General features: G+C 34.6%; 1 protein-coding gene and 1 long non-coding RNA gene across 3 annotated transcripts; both read left to right on the top strand.

The window, feature by feature from the left end:
* The first annotated feature begins 3,017 nt into the window (after nt 1–3,017).
* Nucleotides 3,018–9,216, top strand: LOC110929598 (bidirectional sugar transporter SWEET17). Its single transcript, XM_022172756.2, has 6 exons — nt 3,018–3,152; nt 3,235–3,271; nt 3,412–3,622; nt 4,278–4,439; nt 5,249–5,368; nt 8,772–9,216. The coding sequence occupies exons 1-6, from the start codon at nt 3,119–3,121 to the stop codon at nt 8,934–8,936; spliced, it is 729 nt and encodes a 242-aa protein (XP_022028448.1). The 5' UTR covers nt 3,018–3,118; the 3' UTR covers nt 8,937–9,216.
* A 7,580-nt stretch (nt 9,217–16,796) lies between these two features.
* LOC110929599 lies at nt 16,797–20,400 on the top strand. Of its 2 annotated transcripts, XR_002587278.2 has the most exons (9): nt 16,797–17,149; nt 17,917–18,133; nt 18,352–18,512; nt 18,601–18,658; nt 18,769–18,981; nt 19,687–19,783; nt 19,865–19,953; nt 20,059–20,095; nt 20,206–20,400. It is a non-coding gene; the product is annotated as an uncharacterized LOC110929599 (long non-coding RNA). The 2 variants fall into 2 exon arrangements; XR_002587277.2 differs by lacking the exons at nt 20,059–20,095; nt 20,206–20,400 and having other exon boundaries at nt 19,865–20,057.
* Nucleotides 20,401–20,585: the final 185 nt, after the last annotated feature.

The raw sequence follows: 20,585 nt of genomic DNA, 5'->3' as shown, positions 1-20,585 counted from the left end.
TAAACATACATAGCAAAACATAAATGAAATCATGTACTATAAGTGTACTAATGAACATAGCAAGTACAGGATATAAAAACATGAAAAGCACGAAAGTAACAAGTAGGCACATGTTTCACCCCAAAACGTTTGAAAAACAGTAAAAGAGGGGTCTATATACTCACTTGAGATTGCCTAGAAGTCCTTGAGTAACAACCAAGCAATGCTAGAGATCACGGAAATCAAACGGCACCTAATATAGGTAACTACGTTAATAAACGGACCTAATCAGAGGATCGGGTAGAATGAGGGTTCATAAACCAAATGAGTATGGGAACTCATGTAATATGGTTTAACAAAGCCTAATACTAAAATGAAACCTAACCTAAGTGCTTACGACCCATTACGACCCGTTTAGGTAGCTTACGCTATTTTAACGCGTCGTTCGCGTAAAACGCGTTCGGACTGCCTAACTAGTCCTATGACAAGTAAAATATGCCTTAATATGTCTAATTATGTTGTCTAATCAGTTTAGATGTCAAAAATTATGTTACATATGCTTAAAATGAATTTGGCGCAAAAAGGGCATTTTGGTCATTTACCTAAGGCATATAAACTACCTATCATACAACTACTTAAACGAAGTGACCATAAGGTATAACCTCGGAAGGTTATTCCCTATACAACTATGGTCACCTAATGTGTTTGGTCGGATCCTAATGATCGACCAAATGGGTCGGGTTCGTAAGTCTAAGCGATTGATTAGATCGCTTACCTTACGACCCTATATAAGCACAAATCTAAAAGTGACGAGCTAAACATGTGAAAACATGTTTAACGAGGTTTGAAAACATGTTTGGTATCAAAACAAAGGGTCTTGATACCTAAAAGTAGTTTGGTTACAAAATACGCAAGAATACGCATTTTGGCCGAAACTACAACTCGTCACTAAGCCTAACGCCGTAATCAGCAGGTATAGTCACAAGGGACTATAACCATCGTGATTACGCTCACGTTATGAAGTTCAAACGAACTTCGTCTTGACCATAAACTAGTCAATGCAGAAAGTCAAACAAAGTTTGACTTTCGTGCTAAAAATGCATAAAAGAACGAAAGAATACTTACAAAAGGTCCAAGAACGGAAGTTTGGCCCGATTATTCTCAGGTATGAAGTGTAAGCACTTCAACTTAGAGAACTATCAGATCAAATGTGGGTTTTGCAATGAAGTGGGTGGGGTTTATATAGGAAAGCCAAGACTGTTAGGATCGTTCATTGTAAAACGAGCTTCGATCACAACCGTACATGTGCACCCCCTGATTTCTAAAACCATGGGAGCCCCTAAAAGAGCCCATAGAATGTCCAAAACTAGGTGCAAATAACAAAAACCCAGCTGCTGAAACCAGCAGCTTGTTTTGCTGATCTGCAGGTTCGGACACGGCCCGCATAAAAGCCAAGGCTTGGCTTACGCGGCCGGCCTAGAACTGTTTGGCAGATTTGGTCCCTGTATGTAATTAAGCCCATTTTCGATACTTTTAAGGCCCGTTAAGCCATTTTCAAAGCTCTACAATGATGCCTAAACATAGTGGACATGAAACTTGCTCAAAAACATGCCGGATGTCGGTTCGTTTGGTCGTACGGACGCGTTATTCGCTTAATTACGACGAAATACGCACGAACGCGAAAAACGATCCAAATTGCGCGACGAATGGATTTTTCCCATGCCAGTCACTAAAATAAAATATTTTAATGATTACATAAATTTTTGGATGTCCGGATGTATTCAGAACGTAAGATATGCGCGAAAATGCAAACTTATGCACTTTTTGGCGCTTTTAGTCCCTAAATGACCAAAAAGTTTATTTTAGCACACCAAACCTCTCAAAGCCTATTTCTAAGCTATGTAAAGGATATTTAGGGTATGTTTAACTTATGATCAAGTTCCGGAATGTCTGTTACTGTACGAATCGGCATACTTTCGCAGTTTGTCGAATTTAGTCCCTGTAAGCGAATAAACTTGATTTTGCCATACCAAAGCCTTCAAAACTTATTTCTAAGTTATGTAAAGGTTATTTAAGGTATGTTAAGCATATGTTGATGTTCCGGAGTATTTGTTGCGTTAAACTGATTACGTTTACGCACCAGTTTGCGTATAACACTACAGAAAGCGATATAGAGTTTGAAATTGAAAAAAAAACAAAACATGAAAAATGTCAAACATAAACAAACAAATATTGGGTTCAAATAACATTATTTTATTGATAACTGAACTGTTTACAATGATTACAGACACAGGTGTCACACGGATTTAAGAAATAAATAAATTGAATACTTATATGTACAATTACCAAATACCTTGACTTTCAACTAATAATTTTAACTGAAGTTAGAGACGGGAAGTGTTAGAGACGGGAAGTAGACTGACAATAAAATGAGAACATTAGAGAGGAAATACTTTTTAAACTATTGGAGCAAAAACGTTAAAACGGTCACACTACAGGAAAAAAAAAAGTTAACTCTTTATTTAAAACAAGTTTTTATGGTGGTCTACCCGTAAATGTTTTTTTAACCACCAAAGATATAAGTTTTGTACTAGTGCTTAACCACCTGCATTTGAAAGATCTAACGAGCACCGAGATTTTAATTGACTATCGATGTAGCAGGTTTATAAATAAAGACTAGTAAAGCTTAAAGTTATGAAAATCATATGCCTTGATGATGATTTGTCTAATTTAATCTTATAAAAATAATAAAGTACTGTGAAAACAAAATGGGTGACAAAGCAATTCACTTTGTATTATTTATTTATTTATTTCAATTTGCCTGTTGCTTTCATTTTATTTTAAATTTAAGCACCTGCTTTTGAAATACATCACGTTTATGAAAAGGTACAGGTAATAATTAATGTATAATATAAATCCAGCCGTTCAATATATAAAGATCTTCTTTCGTGGGACCGATTTTATAACCAATAAGTCGTAAGAAAAAAGTAAACAATTATATATGAATGGAAGTAGGGTTCATCCCCACATTTTATATATAACATAGACAGTTGTCTTTGTTCAAACATAGAAGCATCATTTATTCTTCTTTTGATCATCTCCTTGTTCTAATTGTTGCTCATCTGTTTGATCTTTAAAGATGAACAACCTGTACTTTTACGTCGGGGTCGTAGGTATATTTCGCTACACTTATTACTTTTTACCACCAAATTTTATAAAAATAACCAACACTTTTAGTTTTACTATTTGTTTCAGGAAATATCATTTCTGTTTTGATGTTTCTCTCCCCAGCGTAAGTAAACACGTGTTCTTCGACGTTTTTGTTGTTTGTTTTGGATAATACCAATATTGTTTGGTATTCTGTCGGTGATACTTATTTGTGTAGTAGTGGACAGACGCACATTGAGGCTAATGGTTTGTTGTTATATGTAGGAAAACTTTCTTGAGAATATATAAGAAAGGATCAACAGAAGAGTTTGAGAGTCTTCCTTATATTTGCACTTTGTTGAATTCGAGTTTATGGACATACTATGGAATTACAAAACCAGATAGTTACCTGGTGGCAACTGTCAATGGTTTTGGAGTTGTTGTAGAGATTGTTTATATCTCCATGTTCCTCATTTATGCCCCTCCAAGAACAAGGGTAAGTTTATTATTTATATATTCTTATATATTAGTTTTTCCCTATATATATGGAAGTGGTATAAGTGGATAAATTAAGATGAACTTTAGAGAAGTGTTTCAACCTATATATCGAAACCTATACTTTTTAGTTAAAAAACAAAATTGGTTGATAAAAAGTCGCTCGATGCCTCTATCATCATGACATATGTATGCTCATTTTCTATTTGATATAATATATATATATATATATAGATATATATACATGAGTGATCGATCTAGCCCAAAATTCATGGGCATCCCAATTTTATTTTTTTGGGGATAACGGGTATTTTTTGTATAGAACCGAAAAAAAAATTACAAACGAAAATGGTACGGAGACAGGGCTGAAAGGTCTCGTGCTAACCATGCTAATACACCAGCTCCGCCCCTGATGTTGATAGAGATTATTGGCAGACACCAGGGGCAAGAATGTCCAGATTTTGTCGGACTTATGGGAAATCATACGGATATTTGGTTGGTAATCCATCGCTAATTGAAAGATAAGATCAGGGTTTTTAAAGGATTGTTGGTGTGGGGTCCTGATTATTTTATGGTCTAAATAAATTGCAACTACTACCAAAGACGTTGATCTTTCTATATTAGTTTTACAATTAGTTTGACTGTTGAATTTTCAGGCGAAAACTGCTAAGATTGCTGGAATAGTCGATGTGGTGGTGTTTGCAATGACAGTTTTTGTGACACAGTTTGCTATGGAAGGAGAAGTGAGGATTAATGTGATAGGTTTCATGGGTGCTGCCCTTAATATAGTTATGTATGCTTCCCCTCTTTCTGCCATGGTAAGATAATCTTATATATTTCTAGTAATATTTACCTATTTACCGTTAGTTGTACTTTATGCTAAGAGGGATTTTCACAAAAAAATGATATAATTACAATTTTAACCTAAAACTATTTTGGTTTTTTACTTTTAACACCAAAGTTTTTTATGTTTGTCAATTTAACGTAAGAACTTTTTTACTTTTAACTTTGGTACCCTATGCTTTTCATATTTCGCAAAAATTCGTTTTACGTTTTGTTCTAAATTTTGCGAGTTAACATAACGCAACGTTCATGTGTGGTTGAACGTTTTTACGCTTTGGTTTACGCTTCGTTCTAAATTTTGCGAGTTAACATTACGCAACATGCGTGTGTGGTTCAACGTTTTTATGGTCGTCTATTTTTTTCTGTTTGATAGGTTCATCGTGACGCACGGGTCCTAAATCGACTTAGTTATTATTTTCTATGTTTTATGTTTCGGTCTAATTTCTCCGCATTAACACGTCGCAACTTCAATGTTGGTGGTCGCTAACGGTGTTGTGGCCTTGGTGCTATTTGTAATAGTTTTACGCCCCCACCGTAATGCGAGGGGCTTAATACTAGTTGAAATGAAAACATACATACACATATAACATAACATAACCATGTACAAAACCACTTGTTAATAATATAAAAACCCGTAGTCACTTTAAAGGAGAAAATTTGGACTATTATTCACAGTATCCTTTATCTTTTAATTATACTTTAAACATAAAGCTGTTATTCCATATTCATGCTTGTCACATGTCTAAGATGAGATTAGATCTTAATTAACTAACTAATCTTGCAGAAATTAGTGTGGACGACTAAAAGCGTGGAGTACATGCCATTTCTTCTTAGCCTCTTCCTATTTCTTAATGGTGGAGTTTGGACTTTGTACGCTTTTCTTGTGCAAGACTGGTTCCTCGGGGTATGTTCTCTCTCCGTTATAGAGTTAACGTCATAAAAAAACCTTACATACTCTCTCAGTTTATAAAAAAATGTCAACTCAAAATATTTACGCATATTATAATTCTTAAACATGTCCAGAAAAAAACAAGAAAAAATCTTTCAACTAAATTTTGCAATATTGAAGTCTACACCATATTATTTTGCCAATTTATTATACTAAAGTGTCTACACCATATTATTTTGCCGATCTATATTTAGAAAATGTAAAATTTATCTAAAAGTCTTAAATAGTACTTTGAGTGGATCCAGCCATATGTAATTTAAAATAGAATACAAAAAAGGAGGGATATGCCACCCACCTGTGTAATTTATTTAAAATAGAATACAAAAAAGGAGGTACATGCCACCCACCAGATTTTTTATTTATTTTTTAATAGCAAACCAAACCTTTATTCAAAACCAAAACCAAACCACCCACCAGATAAGCATAGCAAATTATATGAGACGTGGTCATGACCTTTCCCTCATATTTAAAACCACACTGAATGCCTTTTATATCACAAACCGATAATAGTACAATAATTTGGTTCTAAATGTGGACCATGTTCGTAATAATTTCCAACGAGAGCAATTAATTATTTCCATCAATTATCCTACTATCCATTTTCTCGTATTATATCTAAACAAATCCTACTATCCATTTTCTCGTATTATATCTAAACAAAGAAAAAACTATACAAGATTAAAATTTCATACATTATAAAATTCTTTTTAGTGTTATATAGTATTTTTTATAAGCTAGACTTGTCGATGTATCAAGTATATTCTGAAGTATAGAAACAACCTCCATTATTTATAATATATATGTTTTACAGTATTAATGTGTATGAGAGAGACATTATCCGAGTATGAACCGATATAAATGCATGGTAGGATAAACCGATATAATCAAGTAGTTGTTCTAAACGGTTTACATAATATTTTACCGTCATATGTTTATGATATTTCATTATATTATAATATTTTTTAGGTAAGAATTATTTCAGAACGCCAAATATTACAAAACGTGTAGAACTCTTAATAAGTAATCTTTTTGTTTATATATTTTTATGTTTAGGATAATTTTATCATTTAATATGTGTATTATTATGATTACGTATATGTTAGGAATAATTTTATCATTTCTATATGTAATTTTATAATTACAGATATATAAACTACTTTTAACATGTATGTAATCATAAAAATAAATAAAATAAATGATAAAAATCCTAAATATAAAAATATATATCTAAAATAATTGTTTGATAGGAGTTCTGAAAGTTATGTAATTATTTAAAGTTATGAAATGAATCCAACCTAAATTTTTTAATTAATTAACGGATTTTGGTTGCTATGTGAACTAATGGATAAAGATAACAATCCTCTTAAATATAAAAAAACATGTCTTGGAAAAATAAAATATTCCAAACCAGGAATTAGTCAAACAAATTAAAACAGACTGGTTGTGCTGCTATGCATATCCAAATATGAATTAAAAAGTAATTATTACGAGTTGAAATTGTGAGAATCATAATACAATGTGATCCACAACGCACGTCGTCCCATCACCTTCCAATTTCGGAAAGTTTACAACAAACTAATAATGCTGATTATCCACTTGATTAGGTGGTAATAAGTAATACCGTGAGGTATGGTGGGGGCGGGGATTTGGGGCATGAGTTGACACGTGGAGTTCGAGCCCTCCCATTGGTGAGTGACGTGTCCGTGGGGTATGGCGGGGCGTGGGTAGCCCGGCGTGGCTTGGCCAGGTCTATTAAAATTTAAACATGACTCGCTATGCCCTAGCCAATAAGCCAATAAGAGCCGGCCACAGAGGATCGCTAGCATGCCTCACGCCCGGCCTTAAACTCCCGCCTAAGGGGCCACGCCCAAACCCAAACCCACCCGAGGTGGTGACTTAAGCGTTTCTCTTCAACCCACGCCCCAACCCCGCCCCATACCCCATAGTCTAATAAGCACCAAATGGTAATTGTAATTGTAACTATAATAAAACAAAGAAAAGCAGTTTATTGATGGCAGTTTATTGGGACGCAAAGTGTTATTTTTTGAAACCAGAAGCACACTGATGGCAAATTATACTTTACTCTAAAATTATGTGTAGTGGTTTAGTGAATAACATCTTCATCCTTAGGTGTTTTCCGTCATGTGGAGTCCAGTCAGCAAGTGGGCATTATTGGACGTTTTTTACAAAAGGGACCTAGTGGAATAATGTCCAATAATACCCCAACCAATCACTACACAATTATTAATTTTTTTTAAATTAAAAACTAATAATACTTCATTAAATGAAACAAGAATTACAATACTAAAAAATTACATCGTAAAATTTTAGGTTTTATAAAAGATCCAAATGAGACATTTAATAAATAAAACTTTAGGGACTGATATAACATTTTTGAAACTTGAAATATTAAAGATACTGGCGGGTAGCATCTTGCTACAATTAATAAAATAATTTTTGTCGGCCGTTCAAAAAAAAGTTACATTGCAAAATTTTAGGTTTTAAAAAAGATCCAAATGAGATATTTAATAAACAAAACTTTAGGGACTGATATAGCATTTTTGAAACTTGAAATATTAAAGATACTGAAGTTTAAAACCACAGGACCTAATGTGACAGTTGAGCAAACTTTTAAATCAAACCACCCGCCTCCATCCCTTCTTCTTCTTCGTTTGACCTCCAAAATCTCCAGCTAACCACAAAACCCAAAAATTCTATCTCTATCTCTTTAAACCCACATTGTCTTATCTGATTGGCCAACAACATGCCCCAACAACGTGATTTAAAACGCGCCAAAACCAAAAACTCGATCAAACACGCCCAAACACGCCATGGGGGGCGGCTGTTCGGCGTTTAGCGGCGTTATTGGGGGCTTTTTTTAAAAAAAAAGAACGCCCATTACGGAAGGCCTAAACAAAATCATTTGGATTAATATTGGTTTATATATGTAGTGAAAAGAAACTGTAATATTATCCATGACAACCGTTACAACTCGTAACTGCTTAACCAAAACGTTGTTTGTCGCGTTTGGTTTAGTATCCATGTCCACAAGTCGCAAAATGTACAAGTTTGAATATTACGTGCATAGAATTTGTAGCTGTAAAAAATATTAGAACTTTACGTAGAGTTACTTGACAAACTCACAATTTAATTATTTATGTCAAATTTATTTTAACTCAGTTTTAGATAAATATTAGCTTGATTTGAAATTCTTAACAAGAGAAAGAGACCCCACAAATTTTAATATAGTTATCTTATATACTAAATATAATTATTGATTTCTAATGTTAGTTTTCCAACAATAACAAAACTGGTCATGTTATATATCCATCGTACTAATTGCCTTCAATCTAAATAGGTACCAAACGGGACCGGATTTGTCCTTGGGTTTGCACAACTTGCACTCTATTCAATATATAGCAAATCTAGTCCATCTAAAGTTATTTCCGATGACTTAGACTCTGGATGGCAGCACCGTCACCTTCTTCCACCGTCCACTTCAGACGACACACAACAAGTATGATGATTACACACATATATGACTTTCGCATCAAACATCCGTAAAACCATAAACTTGAAATTTATTTACGTATTGTGCTTGCCATTTTGGGAATTAGGCTTTGAATTTTGTTCTTGACATTCACAAATAATTTTGTGGGCTTTTTTGTGATTTATAAAACCTTTTTTGTTACAATTACGGTGTAAATAAGGTTAAATATTAGAAACGTGACGCTTGTAATGAAAGTTCTATATTGGATGTACTTATGTGAATCAGATTTTGTAAGTAAACACTCGTGTTCAAATTTGGTGTATACACACACACCCACTCTTGTAAGATAAGGGGAGATGATGTGTGTTACTAAGAGCATGGATCTTGTGTACACAATTATGCAGTTCAACTTATGACATTATAAGCTAACCCGTCTTTTGCTTACACTACAAAATAGACAATTGTCACCGATAGTATTCTGCCATTGAAGGTGGGACCTGTCTGTCACACCCCGCGACAACTGGACAAGGCTAGGGGCGTAATGATTGAATCAAACAAGCAATTAAATGAAGAAAACTATTATTGAATTAACAAGTTTTATGACACTTAACGGACATAGCATTGCTTTGTATCTAGTTTTACTAACCAAATATAGCACAACAACTAAGGAATAACAAGGTACATCCCATGGTCACCAAGGGGAAATGTTCTCGTGTGACAAACTCCAACTCTTAAGCCATGTTGTCAAAGTCTTCTACAAGTCCTCAAGTTAATGCACATAAAAAATATGCTTAAAAACATTAACTATAAAGTAGGTGAGCTCGAAAATTTAATCACTCGGAAAATTTTGACTATAAGATAGTATAGGTATGATGTAAAATAAACAAGTCCATAACCAAACCTGCCACCCGATATTGAGCCCCCAAATAGAATTGAATATCGTGGTAGTGGTATTCTATCCAACCCAAACTTATGTTCTACTAATGAAATTAATGTTTCAAACATAGATAATATACCGCATCGACTACATGGGTGTCATTAGGGTTACATTCTTCCAACTGTAAGCAGGGGCGGATCTAGGTGAAGCCTAGGGTGGGCGGGCGCACCCCTTGAAAAAAAAAATTAGTGTATTTTTTAGGCAAAAAACCCGACCGTACCCCTGAAAATATGTTTGAACCACCCATCCGCACTCCCAATAAATAATTCATGAGTCCACCACTAGCTAACATACACATCAATACATCATATGGTGCTGGTTGGTGAGATGGAACTATCTTCCCTGGAAGTTCCTTTGTCTTTACTACCATAGGTTCAGCTAGAGGTGTACAAATCGGTTTTTTTTTTAAAAACCAGTTACGGTTATTAACCGGACCGGTTTTTTTTCGTTCAAAATAAAAACCGGTTTTTTTAATAATCGGTTTCGGTTACTAACCGGTTTTTCAAGTCCAAAACACTAACCGGTGTAACTGGTTGGGACCAGCTATTAACCGGTTTTTTTCAAAAAAACCGGTTTTTTACCGGTTTTAACCGGTTTTTTTCAAACCGGTTTCGGTTAGTAACCGGTTTTTGAGATCAATAATAGTAACCGGTCACCAACCGGCGGTTCGGTTATAAAACCGGACCGGTTAAAAAAAAACCGGTTTCGGTTCTAAAACCGGTTTTTTTGTACACCTCTAGGTTCAACTAATGGAAGTCTTGATTTCTTTTCTCCTTTTTGGTGAAAAAGCTACAGAAATATCATATTATACGCTGTCTTCGGGACCCACTTCCCATCTCCTTCTTATATTCAATTCTGCAGGGCATTGGCGGACGCACCCTTTCGCCAAGCGACCGCACCCCTTAAAAAAAAATTTAAGTGTATATTTTAGGCAGAAAAACCCTGATCGCATCCTTAAAAATATGGTTGAACAACTCATCCACACTCTCAGCAAATAATTTTTGGAACCACCCATACGATCAGTACGATCTGCCGTCCCCTCCTCAGTTAATGGTTGTGCCCAAAAACAAATAACAATAATAATAGGCGCAAAAATGTATCAGCATAATAATAGTCCAATATTTATTGTTTATTACAACATCATATAGTTTAACAAAGATCGTTATGGGGCATGCTTTCCCCCAAAAAAGGTTTAAGCATAACAGAGCAACGTGACTCACATGGTATCATCATTGTATATTCCCCAATGTATCATCATCATGACTTTATAACAAGTATCAGGTACTCGATCCTAAATCTATCGTAAGATCCTAACAGTCATATCAAAAGCATCTATATGCCGTGAAGGATTATGACCTAATCATGCCTCAAACTTTTGTATCTACTTATGTCTATATGCATCTACATATGTCTAATGTATATATTTGAATTTGTGTGGATCACATTCACACAAACATATGTTCAAAGTATATGTTTCAACAAACTTGTTCAGGTGTCACAAACTTATGCAAATGTTTAGGTATCAAATGTATGTCACATTACTATATTTAACTGAAAAAATAAACTTTGTTAGGGGTAAAGGGCATAATGTGTAGCTTTTTAAAATATTATGTACAAAACTCATCAATTTTAAAGATAAAGGACCACGCCTGAAATTTGATATATAGATAAAGAACCAAATTTGTAGTTCACTCTTCCTTTTATCCATATCTAAAATTTTATAATATATTGGTAATTGGACCCATTTGTCTTATTTTGATCCATATCTATTATCCAAACATTAATCTAATATAATTAATAAATAGAAAGTTAAAAAAAATAAAATACAAAAACTAAATAAATATAAGGTGTTAATGAACTTCCTATGAAGTTGAAGTTATTTTTTTGAAAGGTCAACTTCATTAAAAACAACAGACGGTCCACGAAGCGCAGACCATATCAAAACCGATTACGACATATACAATGGATTTTGCACTACTCATCCCAATAAGACTATTACAACCAATCCAGTGTTTATACCTGGAAAATGACCTCGACTTTATGTTATAAATTATCTCCGATGGCTTCGTCGTCCTCTTACTAAAAATCTTCTCGTTTCGAGCTAGCCATATGCACCATAACTCCACAATCATAATACCTTGAATAATGGGTTCCCTTTTTTTCCACTGTTTGCTCCTTTGTATACCTCCAACAAATCGCCTATATCAAACGCATAAATGGGAGGCAGCTTGCACCAAGATTCAACTCTCCACCAAACCTCCATAGCAACTGTGCAAGCTGTAAAAATATGAAGAATCGAGTCAGACCCATCTTCACACATAACGCATCCCGCATCACAGACATGAACATTCTTTTTTTCCAACTCATCCTTTGTCGGTAACCTGTGTATTTAAGAACGCTACGCATGAATATTGCACTTGAGGGGAACCCACCTCGTCCATTTCATTTTAAACCACCCAGCATCTCGTCCTTCCTAAAAAACATTTCTGATGGATTTCACCGAGAAGCCAGCACCACCCGGGCCCTCCCAAACCCACGTATCCTTCGTACTACTAAATGTGACACTCGATAGAGCTAAGCAGTTAATGCGGAAAAATATCGGTTATCGGTCAAGGACCGATATTTGAGATATCGTTTATCGCGGTGAGATATCGGTGAGATATCGGTAATTTATAATATCATGCATATATATATATATATATAGAACCTATATAATATATGTATATTAATATCTAGAACCTATATAATATATGTATACAACATCTTTATGCACTAACTTGTAAAAGTCTAAGGTTAATTTTGATAAATCTATAACTGGAGGATGAAATTGTAATTCAAGTTAAAAGAAAAGGAGGTAAACTGAATGATTTAACTTTTATAACCCTACTATTACTAATCCCTTTAAACTAAAAAAACCCTAAACAACTAAAGCAGCCGTCCTCTATCTCAGCAGCCGTCCTCTATCTCCCCTGTTCGCTCCTCCATCTTCTAAACCTAAAAAACAGCCTACAGATCTTTCATTCTACGATTCGGAAGGTAAGGTTCGATCAGCAGGTAAGCTTCGATTCAACAACTTCGATTAGCCACCATTTCTTCTCTGTCAAAACTGGCCCAACCGATAATCTCGGCGATTCAACCGAGATAAATTAGACATAATATCGGCGATATATCGGCGATAACCACCGATATTATCGCTGACCGATATAAGGACCGAGATATGAAACCGATATTTGACTAAAGGACCAATAACCGCTATATCACCGATATAGCACCGATATATCGGCCGAGTTAACTACATAGCGATAGAGTTAAGTTGCACTCCTGCAGATCCAATAGCTCTTGAGACGATTCAAGAGGCTTCCTCCAGTTCCACCGAAGGTGCAGCCTGCCTTCCACTGTATCCACTTTATCAACAACACAACTAAACTTATCTTTATCAAGAATGAAAATACTAGGCCATCTGTATCGAAGTGGAGAGTTACCAAACCAAATATCATACCAAAACCTCACACTTCTACCATTACCCAACTTAGATTTTGATAAGATTATTTTAATTAAGTTGTTTAACACATTAAAAACCTAGTGAATTTAACAACCCTCTATTTTTGCTTTTCTATTGTTATAACATTAATCGTCATTTAAAAAATAGTTTATATAATTTGTTAGGAAAAAAGGCTTTTTATCAGGTTCAGCCGTCTGTGACTTCAACACTGGCCATATGTTCCTTTTCATCTATGTACTTCTTCATTTTAATGAAAAACGGTTCATCTTGATCTGCAACCAACGACCACCCAACAACAACAGTGAATCACCCCTGAAGAATTCTTGATTATGTGAGATCTCGAAAGGCCCACGAGCTCCGTTTGGGCTTACATTTTAACCCCGTACAAAGTCACAAGCTCAGCCAGCCAGGTGGATGAAAAACGGTTCATCTTTAGTGAGATTGGCAGGGGAATCAACTCAATTGTTGGGTTGGGCCGATGGGTCCCTTTAAATTTTAATTATTAGATTTCTTAAGATTAAAAATGAATTGGTAACGGACTAAAATGCTTTTAAAATTAGTTGATCAAATTGACGCCATTACAGACTTGATCCGTAAAATACGGACCAAACTCTCAATTGGCCCATAGATGACCAAAAAATGTAACCTATTTTGATTATCAGTTTCACTTTATAAAACTTTTAATTATTAAACATAGAGTTAATTACACCGTTAGTCCTTGTGGTTTATAGAAAGTAACAAGGTCAGGTACTAATAGTTTAAAATCACATTCTAAGGTTCTAACTTTTCATTTTGTAACAACCTGGGGTATTAACACTAACTTTTGTTAACTTTTCTGTCAAATTTAATTGAAATTACTTAAATACTCTTTGACAACTACAAGGACCATTTATGTAATTAATTGTATTTAAACTCAAGGGACATAATTAGAGATACTGAAGAGAGAGAAGCGACAGAGAGAGAGATGTACATAAATTGATAGGAAGAAAGTAGATCGACGGAGATGAAAGGTCGGCCTCCGACTGGCCGGTCGTGCTGCCCTGGAGACGGAGGTGATGCTAGATAGGATTCCGACGATAACGACGATGATATGGCTTTAGTCAACGGCAACGGACGAAGGCGTTAGTGTTTTCGATGATCGATGGTGTTGAAGGGGAAGACGGTGATGAGGCGGTGGTTTGGGTTCGAAGACATGGAAACAGAGGTGGGTTTCGGTGATGACGTCAGCGGTGGTCCGATAATGATGACAGTGGTGGCGTTAACGTCGACGGTGGGAGTTATGAACAGGTGCCGGGGAAGCAACTAGATTTCTGAAAAGGGTTACGACGGTGACGGTGATGTTGTGGTGATGGTTATCGGCCGCTGCGATGGTGTTCCGACAATAAAGGTGAGACCCGATTGTTTTACATTTGGTGATTAAGCAGCAAATATGATGGTGATTTTAGTGGCCACTCTCCTTTTTTGGCCATAATCGTTCCACTTGATCATCATGATGTTTAAAAGATCTTAATAAGCTGGCAATCTCCATTTGTTTATCACTTACTACGGTGGTAGATTGTTGTTGAAGTTGAACAATGTTCAGCTTTCCTTGCTTTTGGCTACCTTTGTATGTACAGAAAATTATGTGTGATGTGGCAAAATTACATTTTTTATAAACAGATTCACCATGAGTATCAATTAGTGAATATCAATATATTCAATTGGCAAGTATATCATACTTCACCTGAACTGTTAATCAGCACCCTCATCTAAGCCGGCAGCCACCTGTTGACCAAAGTTCCTTCCACTACAAGAAATTAGGGTGTTTACCCACACATAATTTACCTACACATGTAAATGTGTGGGTATTTACCTACACATGTTTGTAGATGTGTGGGTAATGGTTGATAATATATTTTCATAATGATTAACACTTAATATGTGTTGGTAATGGATTTTAGCCACACTTGGTGCTGGTGGGAAAATTTCCCCCCAAAATTGCAATCGATTAAATATTAAATTATCTACACATATGGCATATTTTCTTCATGTGTAGGTAAATTATCTACACATATGTAAAAAACTAATATATGTGTTGGTAAATTATTATGTTTGCCAACACATATTTTTCTTAAAAAAAATATGTACATAAACTAAGTTAATATGTATTTATTTTAGTTTTTTAAAAATGACGTGGCAAATTAAATGCCTACACATGTTTAAATATACAATATGTGTAGATATTAGATATATATAAAATAAGTAAATATACATTTTTGATGACGTGGCAAAACAAGTATCTACACATATTTAGAAATGTACAATATGTGTAGATATTGAATGCGTATAAAATACATATTTAAATCTTTTTTATAAGGTGATGTGGCAAAACAAATACTACAATATTTAGAAATGTACAATATGTATAGATATTGGATACATATAAAATAACTTATGAGAGTTCCAAGCTCCATCTAAAGCTCAAGCTTGGTTTGTTGGTAATTTTTCAAGCTAGGCTCCGACTTGGCTCCTATTTGATTTATTAATTTATATTAATTATAATTATATATTTTTCAAACTTTTATATATAACATAATATATATATATATATATATATTACTAAATATAACATTTCACTTAGATCTTATCTTTAGTAGCGGACGAGAATTGATAATACTACCCTTCATCCCACTACAAACAAAAAGCCATTTAGTGTCACACACTTTTAATGACATTTAGCTTTTGTGCCACTAATTTAAACTTTTAATGGCACTTAGGTATGCCATACTTGCTTAAAACAAACCTTTGATGACATTTAGCTTTTTCTGTCACTAATTTAGGTTTTTAATGGCACTTTATGTATGCCACTGAAAATTTAGCACGTTTGTTCTACATTAGATCCTATAATTTTAGTGATGCATTTACATACTTCTTATTTAAGTTGTTCAAAAAGCTCATAGCTCGCAATTTACTCAAAGTTCGCTTGAAAACGTTCCACTCATAATTGGCTCGGTTTAAAACAAGCCGAGGTGGCTATACTCAGTTTGTAAACTAGGCGAGTCCAAGCTACCAAGGTAGATTTTGTTCAGGGCTCGCTCGATTTTCTTGTTTAAATTAAAGCCCATATATATTATAGCTTTGAATTTATATATATCATGTGTGTAAAAAATACAACAAATTTAAAACATATTTTCTTAGAAACTAAAGAGATAGCTTGACGAGTTACGGGCTGAGCCCGAGCTCAACATTTCAAGATAACCAAGTTGGCATAGTACGACTCAATATTTAAATTTGCCGAGTCTGAGCCTACCCTACCCTGACACGCCTCGGCTCGGCTTATTTACAACCCTATTTGTCATATTAAATTGTTTATTTTTTTTAATTTAATAGTAAAATAGTAAAATCTAGATATATATATTTTATAATTTCTTAAAACTAAAAGTTATTGATTTTTACCTCCCAAAAAATTAGTTTCACCCAAAACTTTTCATTTCCCTCTTTCACCAAATTGAAACCTAAACATTTTTCATTTCCCTCCTTCACCAAATTCATTCTCCCGCTTCCCAACCCTAGTTATCTTCTTCACCTTATAACTCAAATTCAAACTAAAAATTTCATTTCCCCAAATTTCCCATCAATCATAGAGAAACACGCAGAGAGACGACGACAACGATAGTGAGGGCAAATCTGGACATAAATACCACAAAACTGAAGATTGTCTATACCCAGTTCTTATCATTTGATTGAAAAGCCCTTGCTTGGACTCCTCAAAATCAATTGCCTCAAATTACTTTGCCCGTTGCTATTGGTATCAAGTTGAAGAAATTTGTAAGTATCGCAATAGTCAATCACGCCCACAACCTGTTTGATAAAATGCTTGTACGAGTTTTTGCTTTCCCTTAGAGGTTAATTTACATTACATTCTATAGCAATTGATATGGAAATCAGAGATGGAACTAGAAAATGGTGCAATTGACTGATTGAGTTTGGTGGGGGTAGGGTGCAATGGACTGATACGAGCAATATCCGAGCACCCAAGTCACAACCACCGAAAAAATTAAGGGTTTTAGTCTTTTAGAATTCGAGGATTGCAATTTGCAAAATGAAGAACCCAATGTAGTAGCTGCTTTTCTGTCATACATAGATTCAGCAGCACTAAGTATGTAATTGCCGAAGGGCATGTAGCCCATGGTATCAAGGTGTTAATCCTCTGGTGGTTCAGGGTTATAGTCCTGCAGTGAAGACGTGGTGTGAACATTGGTGCAGATTTAATAGTACATTTAGTGACTTGTAATCAAGATACTTGTATGTTAACGAGAATGAATACGTCGATACCATTTATCTTTAACAAAAGTGCTTTCCTAAATAAATAACTAATTCCATTGTTTCACTATATTTTTTTTTTCTCAACACACAAATTAGAAAGAATTACCCACTCTTCCAACGTAAATTACTAGTGTTGGTCAGATTTTGAACCAAACTGAAGGGAGAATTGATTATTATTGAAAAAGCTTAGTATGGTTGTTTGATTTGTAGGTTCACAAATGTATATAGCTGTCTATTAACTAAGTTCTTGATTTCATTAATGGATGCAGGTGGTGGCAAGCATTTCTAGTGCTATTGGTTATATATTCAGCATGGTCATCCCCCTTTGAGCTAGCTTTCAAGAAGGTGGCTACAGGATCTCTCCTCTATGTCGATTTGGTTGTTGACTTCTGTTTTGCTACTGATATCATTGTAACTTTCTTCGTCGCGTATTTGGATAAATCAACATATCTGCTTGTTGATGAGCACAAAAAAGGTAGCCATAAGGTATCAATCGAAGCAAATCATTCTTGATTATTTATGAACCGACTGATATGGATTGTGTAGCCGAAAGAGGTACGGGCCAAATGGTTGAAAGTCACCCCAAGTCTAGTTTAAGGCATACGATTATCGTAACAATATTGTGTTTATAATCATAATTAAAGCAATAATCTTGTTTAAAAAAATAATAAAATTGGATGATTTCTACTTGGTGTGTGTTTCAGGTATGTCACACATATGATGTTCCCTATGGATGTGGCATCAACACTGCCATTTCAAACGATATACCGAATTTTGACTGGAAAGCTGCACCGTGGGGATGTTTTTGTTTCCTTAACTTGTTAAGGCTTTGCCGGCTAAGGCGTGTTAGCGAGCTATTCTCAAGGTACAGACAACAAAAAAACTTATTTTTGTCATAAATGTAGTATGTTTGGAACAAAAGTTCACCTAACAGGGATTTGTTTTCTAAACAGGCTAGAGAAAGATACACGCTTCAGCTACTTCATGACAAGAACCATCAAACTAATATGTGTTAGTACTACATTTACTTGACCTATAACTGAACCCATCCGTTTATATGTAAACGGGTTAAGATTACCATGTCTAGACTAACTTTATGATTTGGATTACCTTTACCACAGGTAACGCTTTTTGCAGTGCACTCAGCTGGCTGCTTTTACTATTGGATAGCCACTCGTCATCATATCTCACAAGATACATGGATTGGATCTATAATTGAAAACTTTGAGGATAGAAGCATTTGGCCTGGATACACGTATTTGATGTATTGGTCAATTGTGACACTTACAACAGTCGGCTATGGAGACTTGCATGCTGTGAAACTTCAATGACATGTGAGTTTTTTTAATGCATAAAACTTCTTAAATCGTTCATTCACATTAAATATTGTTAAATTAATTCACTTCTTTAATGATTATAGGATGATGACATAGTGAATTCATTTCTTTAATTCATTTCTTTAGTTCATTTCAATGTTGATATTTTCGTTCTATTATGTTTTGGCATATATATACTTATGAATTGGTTAATTTGGGTTGTATTTGATCCCAAATGGGTCAAATCAAGATATCTAGCTGAAAGGGGACAGGTTCAAAGTTCTTCAAAGTATATATTTATGGCTTCTACCATTTATAATAATAGCACTATAAGTTGTTGTGACTGTAAATTTAATTTTTGTTATTATTTTTTTAGTTATTTATTTAATTTGAAACTGCATATGGTTCAGCGGGAGTTCTACCTGGGGGGGGGGGGTGGTGTTGTTTGTATAGATGAGTGTTGTTTGCATAGACGAGTTCGATAAAGTGAGACCAGAAGACATGTCTTTTTTTTTTTTATAAAATTTTGATATATTAAAAAAAATATTGTAATTAGGGTTGCTATATACAAGTGTTTTCAATTCTAGAACCTAAGTCCTTGCAACTACAAACCCTCCATGAGGACGTTATGATGATGTTAAGGTGCATAAAAGTTTCACAAATATTGTTCTACTTTTCATGTAAATCATTTTCCAATCATTTAATAGCATCTTTGTATTGCAGACTCCACAAGATAACATTGATTTACATACTACATTGCTTTCAAGGTTTGACCTGAATCTTCATCGTGAAAGGGGTTAGGATGTTTAGCCAAGACAAGGTTAGTTTCTTGAAATTCAAATTTGGATTATTAGTTATAACCCGAAACAGTTTATTACGCAACATTTTTTTTGTTATACAGATTGTAGCTACTCACATCATCAAGTCCATGCATCTACAAATGCAAAACAATGATCCCAGAGATCCAAAAGAAGATATTTGATTAAAAAAGTGTGCACTAATATCCCCTTTTGTAATTTCTTTTGTTTTATTTTTAAAGTAGATTGTTGTATGTGTGAAGGGTTGAACCATAATTTGACTATATTTTTTTTGTAGACTCATCATCGCAGGGAGTTAATTTAGAATCATACAAGTATTTTCATATGGAATACTATGTTTATTTATTACTTTTAGAACTTTATTTAAATTATATTGATTTTAATATATATGCCAAGAAATGTCGACTTTTTGTATTGGATGTAGGAAATGAGGCGTTAGGCAAACGAAACTGGGGAATCAACTGGGGTACGAACAACTGTAAGACATTATAAGCTATAGTAAGGTTGTGCGAGTCCCTAGCCAAGATGAGACTATAAGCTATCAAATAGGTTTTTCTTATTCATCCATCTTGAAACTAATATTATAATTTATTAACTGATCTTTCTATTTTGTTAAATCTTTTGTGATTTAGGTCGTATGTTGCAAATGATGATGATTTTGAGTAAGCTTTTAGGCTTTTCAACAATTCAACCATGGGGGGCTAAACCATATATTAATCTTACTCTGGAGATTAGGCCAACGTTCGCCGGATGCGGTTCGTGACATTGATGGGAACTTGCACCGGTCTGTCACAAGATTGATAC

This window comes from Helianthus annuus, chromosome 3, assembly GCF_002127325.2.
Source record: "Helianthus annuus cultivar XRQ/B chromosome 3, HanXRQr2.0-SUNRISE, whole genome shotgun sequence".
In the NCBI taxonomy this organism is placed as follows: Eukaryota; Viridiplantae; Streptophyta; class Magnoliopsida; order Asterales; family Asteraceae; genus Helianthus; species Helianthus annuus.
This window is presented reverse-complemented; position numbering and strand designations above follow the sequence as displayed.